Source organism: Cupressus sempervirens, chromosome 7, assembly GCF_028749045.1.
Source record: "Cupressus sempervirens isolate cs-2001-9-10 chromosome 7, ASM2874904v1, whole genome shotgun sequence".
Taxonomy (NCBI): Eukaryota; Viridiplantae; Streptophyta; class Pinopsida; order Cupressales; family Cupressaceae; genus Cupressus; species Cupressus sempervirens.
The window spans coordinates 155620682-155626603 of record NC_143124.1 but is presented as its reverse complement, the minus strand read 5'-3'; the positions used below and the strand labels follow the sequence as shown (position 1 = coordinate 155626603).

General features: G+C 31.3%; 1 protein-coding gene across 1 annotated transcript; it reads left to right on the top strand.

Annotated features, from left to right (window-relative positions):
- Positions 1-4975: 4975 nt before the first annotated feature.
- On the top strand, positions 4976-5428 carry LOC149545989 (putative E3 ubiquitin-protein ligase RHC1A). The gene has a single exon (XM_089793873.1). It carries the CDS (start codon positions 4976-4978, stop codon positions 5426-5428), a length of 453 nt encoding a protein of 150 aa, XP_089649999.1.
- The last annotated feature ends 494 nt before the right edge of the window (positions 5429-5922 follow it).

The window sequence follows — 5922 nt, the reverse complement described above, 5'->3', positions numbered from 1 at the left end:
ATTATATCTTTAAATGACCATGACTTTTGAGTTCTATCCCGCAACAAGTTCGTGCAAACTGAGGATTTGGTGATTGAACTTAGTGAAGACATGGGTGCCAATGATTACATTGAACTAGATAAGAATGAAGACTATATTAGGGATAGTAAGGTGGCATGGGTTGATCTATGGTTAGGTGGTTCATTGTCATTCATGGAAGACATTGAAGTGTATGGTGAGCATGTGTCCCTAGAATTTATTAACACATAGAATAATAGTGATGCAGGAGCATCCTAGGATTTCTTTCAATCTTGGATGTTGGAGCCAAGTGCTAGTAGTTTCTAAATTTTTGTTGCTACCGAGCTAGTAGTGAATGTCGAGTTACTCTAGCTCCTAGTGGACACTAAGTTACTATAGCTTGTTGTGGAGGCTAAGTTGCTATAGCTTCTTGTGGGAACTGAGTTACTATAGCTCTTAATGGATGCTAGGTGAACCTATTGGTACTAAGTGTTCCCATATGTATCGAGTTCCATTATTGGTTTTGGTTTTATTTGTGCCGAGTTGTTTGTGAGCTAACTTTTGGCATTTTTATATATGGGTATTTGATTTGTGGTGTGGTTGACTTGTGGCTCAACATATATTTAATCTGAGGGATTTAATATAGTTTATAATGAACTAGGCCAATTTGTGGCTTAGTGGGGTATAAGTAAAGGGTTTTGTGAAGTCTTTAGCATAGCTAGAGAATTCAATTTCATTCAGAGGAGTGAAGGGGATTGTGTAGATGCAAATTTTGAAGAGCTAGGGCTAGGGCTTGAGAACCAGAGGATTGCTTGCTGGACTTGAGGGTAAAAATGTGGATATTCTTGGTGTTCTTATATAGTTGTGAATCTGGACTAGCTAGAATCAAGTTTGTAAGTCAATCTTATTGGATCTTGTACAAATTTTTTTGTAATTGTTGTTTATATTTGGCCCTAACCCAGAAGGTCGTATAGATATGCATATTGTATGTAATTAGTTATATCTATTAATAAAGAGTTATGATTTGGTATCAAATATTGCATTATTATTGCTTTATTTTTGTGTTTTTGTCATGTGCTAGTTATATGGGGTTTTGAACATCTCTTTTAGGGATTCTCCTACCTTGCACTACATCAAATAGGAAGGTGAATATTTATGGGATGGTGTTTAAAATGAAAAAGGAGCTCATTGATATGGTTGGTAAGTTATCTCTCAAGGCTAAGAGTTGATGTAAGTAGGCCAAGGTTTTTGATGAAATAAACTTAAGGAAATTCTTCTACCTGAAGGAAAATCTTGTCTATATGAGGGTTGGTTTTTTAAGGGAGGACCTACCCAAACATTGGGACATTGTGTGCTATGCCATTATGTGCTACATAACTCTCAAATATCAGTTTCATGTGTTGTATTATTACCACTTTCCTATTTTAATTCATTTTAGGAGCTAGGACCTAATTTCCTTCCTACACCTTATATTGCATCCAATGGAGGATAGTGTGTATAATGTTAGGAAAAAGTGGGAGGAAGGAAGCCCCTTTTATATTCTACACTAGGCCTTCATGTATAAAGTTAATAAGTTTCAACTTTCCCTCAACCAACCTCTTCTTGTTAATTCTCTTGCCTTCATTACTACCCAAGTCTCCACCAAACCTAGCCCTAGTTCTACCTCAAAGAAGGTGGACAAAAAACCCCTAATTAATAGGAAGAACATCAACATTATTGAATCTGATACTGATACTAGGCAGAGTAATAAAGCTACAAGGAGTTCCAACAAAAGGATTAAAATAGAAAAATTTAAGACACCTCCCAAGAAGAGATCCACCAAAAGAAAGAGAAAAGTTATGCACCCTAGCTCGGTGGGTAAGGAGGTTCAAATCACTTCCCACATTTTAGACACCCTAGAAGCCAACTTGTCCCTTAATAAAAGCTTGAAAGAAGATATTGCATCCCTAGTGAAGGATGTTTCTAAGGGCAGGGGGAGAAAGGGCATCATAGCAATGGGAAGAATCAAAGTAAAATGAAACTGGACAGGATGGAGAATTTAATGCATGGTGTAGCTAATAATCAAGAAGCCTTGTATCCAAAAGTTGAAATACTTAGGGAGTTCTCTACTAAATTTATGCACTCAGTGGATACAACTCTTTATTTTTTGTATGTGAACAAGTATGAGAAGGATGACAGAAAAGAGAATGAGACCACCCACTCCCTCTACACCTTCCTAGTAGATGATTAGCTCAAGACTATGCTAGAGAAACTTGTTAAGGAGGAGGTGGAGAAATTGACCATGGAGGATCCTAATGAAAAGGAGGAGGAGGTTCTAAAGGAGAAAAAAGGGAGCTAGCCATTTTTCTTTCTTTTATTTATTTATTTTTAATGTTATGGTTAACTATGAACTCTATGCACTTGGCAACACTTTTAGTTATGTATATTAATTGTCCTATTAACAATGATTGCAATCTTAGCTGCTAAATTATTTTTTGGCATAGTATATATGTTAGGGGTACTATAGTGGATACTAGTATTTTGAAGTATAATTCTATGGGGTTAAACGTTATGTTGTTTTTGATGTCTCGAAAAGGAATTGGTTAGATAGGAGGGGGTAACTACCAGCTACTCTTAGACACTTTGTACCATGGGGTAAACCCATCTCTTATGGATGCTATCTAAATACATAAAAAACAATCATAACTTTCCAAATACCTTAATTCTTTTTAGGATGTTAACTATACCTCTTCCTTTTGGCATAACTATTTTTAATGTCTATGGTTAATGCTAATCTAACTAAAAATCAATATTCTATGCTAAGACACATTCATTGTAGACATACCCTTAGGAACATTGAAGTGGACATAAATTGGCCTATAGTTTACAAAGACAATGCATTATTAAAATAACTATTCTTTGAATAAAAGTTGTATATATTAGCATGGGAAATATTTGGTACTTTCTTCAATAAGAATATTGTTTTGAGACAATTCTTGATAATTTGATGGGCATTGTGAAGAATTTAAATATCTTTTTTCCCTATATTTAAACTAAATTTCTTTCAATTATTTTAAAGACTAAAAATACTATGTTTAATTGAATCTCCCAGTATATTAATTATTTCCAACATACACATCGAAGTTACATAAATGTGAACCTAATGAGGATAGAGTTTAAATATTTTCTAAAATGTGGAACAAAATATAAGTTTATATTGGGGATATCCCATAGCCATATGTGTGTGAGGAGAAAAGAGGAGAGGACTCTGTTCAGACTACTTTACAAAACTCTATTTTTGAGCTTATTCTTTAGAGAGATTGACATGGAGGAAAACTAGATTAACCTTTAGAAACAATTTTGTTAGCTACTCTACCACCTCAAACATATCAAACAAATTACCCTAGCTGAGTGCATATAGAGTTGAGGACCTATATAGTGAACATGTCCTAGAAAAAAAAATTCTCAAATGAATGGATAGATTGTTTAAGCCAATGCCATGGACTAAGGTGAAAGAGATACCACATATAAACATATACTGAAATATAAATATAGGGTTGTATATGAGTGGTTGGGTAATTTACAATTTTTGCGGTTGATAGAAGTTTAAATATTGCATCCTTCATATAGTGATATAAATGTAATATAAAATCTATTGTAACTACATAGTATTAAAAATTCCTATTTCAATAACTTGTTTATAGTACATCTAATTCATTAATAGTAAAGTGTTATATATAGACAAAGACAACTCAAAAATTAAGTTTTGTAAAAAAAATAAAACACATTAATTTAAATTGATTCTAACTTATATTTTTAATATAATACAAAACATTTTAAAAAAAAATTTGAAAATCAAAATATTTAATAAATAATATTTATCTTTCCTAGAAATTTATATTAATATTTTTTTGTTAAAAGATATATTGTAAAAGCACACTCTCAAAAACACCCTAATGAAAGGTCTCTACAAATTCTCCTTTTAGCTCTTTGTAGCCTTTCTTGTACTTATCATTGTAGGCAATACTATTGCCTTAACTTCTACTAGTTAATCAATTAATTACCACTAATTATATAAGTTTTTAATCTTTATTTTGAGGACAATCTAATTTACTGTAAAGTTCTTTTTTTTATTTTCTTAATAAAAATATTATTTTTTTAAAAACAATTCCTGTAACTTGGACTTCCTCCATATTCAATTTATTATTGAAATATATTAAAATTTAATTTCAATTATAAAGAGCGATGTCTTTATAGCTAATACTTTGATATTAAACTTAATATTAGATAATAAAAATTGTTAAATATATTTCTACTATTAATAACAATGATATAACCTCTTGAGCATTCCAAAAAAGCACATATAAAGTTAGATAAGTCATCTTATATGCTTAATTCTAATATGAATTAATCAAACCATATTTAGTCAATAAGAATAATAATTGGCAATTCATTATTAATGATGAATAATTTGCAAACAACATCAAATCTAATCTTCACTATATTATATCTTCTACCTATTTTTTAGCGTCTAATGTAACAATTTATATATTTTTTAAATCAAATTTATCAACTATTATATGCACTAATATTTTCATATAAAAAATATTGCCCTATTTATATAATTATAAGAGTAACAATATATTATTTTCATCAATATACAATTATAATCAATTACTAAATTTATAATCTATTGGTCTTAGTGGTCTAATGCTCCCCTTTCATATTAATGCATTGAAGTAGAAGTTACTATAAGCAAATAAACTAGCATGATCTATTTTTTTTCACAATTAAATCATACGGTCCTCGTTTATTGTCATAATTTTGTAGAAGTAGGCCGACGCGCGATACACGAAAGGACAGTTTACCCTCTCACCTTTCTATAATCGTATATAACAAAAACCAGCGCCTAAAAAAAAATTTATTTGCATTCTCACATTACATAATTTTCCATAAAGGTCGGGCACAATCTTGGTTGATCGTATAGTCCAGGAGAATAATGGCATCCAGCGGAGGAGGGAATGGAAATGTGGGAGATCGGGCATTAGGAGATATATTAGAGTCAGCTGTGCAATCATTGCGGCGGATAACTGATGGAGAAGGCCGAGCAAACGGATTAAGTGAAGAATCGCTGAGCAGAGTTAATCAGATAATGGGAAACCTTCAAGACCTGATTGATTCTCCTATGCCGACACCGATAGAAGCGTTTGATACTATGAAAATATCTCCTCTTCACATCAATAATGTTCAGTCATGTATAATTTGCATTGTTGAATTTGAAGTTGGAGACGATGCTTGCCAGATGTTCTGTCATCATACTCACATTTTCCACCATGACTGCTTTCGCCGATGGCTACAAACAAAGAGAGAATGCCCAATATGTAAGATGCCTGTGCCTTACCCATGTTACAGACCACCTTCACCTTCATCTGAGTCATCAATTAGGCAGTAGATTCGTGTTTAGAGGGTCGACCAAATGCATTTGCATTTACCAAATAATGTCACAAGTATTTTCCATTTGTTCCAGCCCTAAATATTTTAGGGCATGATAGCAATTGGTTGTTATTTGTTTTATAAAAATCAAGGTGTCATTGATTAGTATTATTGTAATACTTTTCTAGGGTTTTTGTTAAAGAATAAAAAAGTTATTGAAACAAGCTCTTTGTGCTCATTATAATTTATTCGTATATTATTTTATTATAAATTTAATATTAATTTATAATACTTAATATGTTTTTAATTTTATAAACTCTATATGATTTATTGATGAGCTATGAATTTCATATAGAAGTAATTTGTTAAGCATTTTTAAATATATTTTTCATTATTTTAGCCACTTTTTATTTAATTTTATTACTATAATTATGCTATATTTTGATACAGAGTCAGATTTTAAAATGATGTATAATATAATTAATTTTTCAAATTATTTTTCTACAAATGTTT

Excerpts from the sequence above, each read along its gene's own strand:
- LOC149545989 (XM_089793873.1), top strand. The coding sequence starts at position 4,976 with ATGGCATCCAGCGGAGGAGGGAATGGAAATGTGGGAGATCGGGCATTA.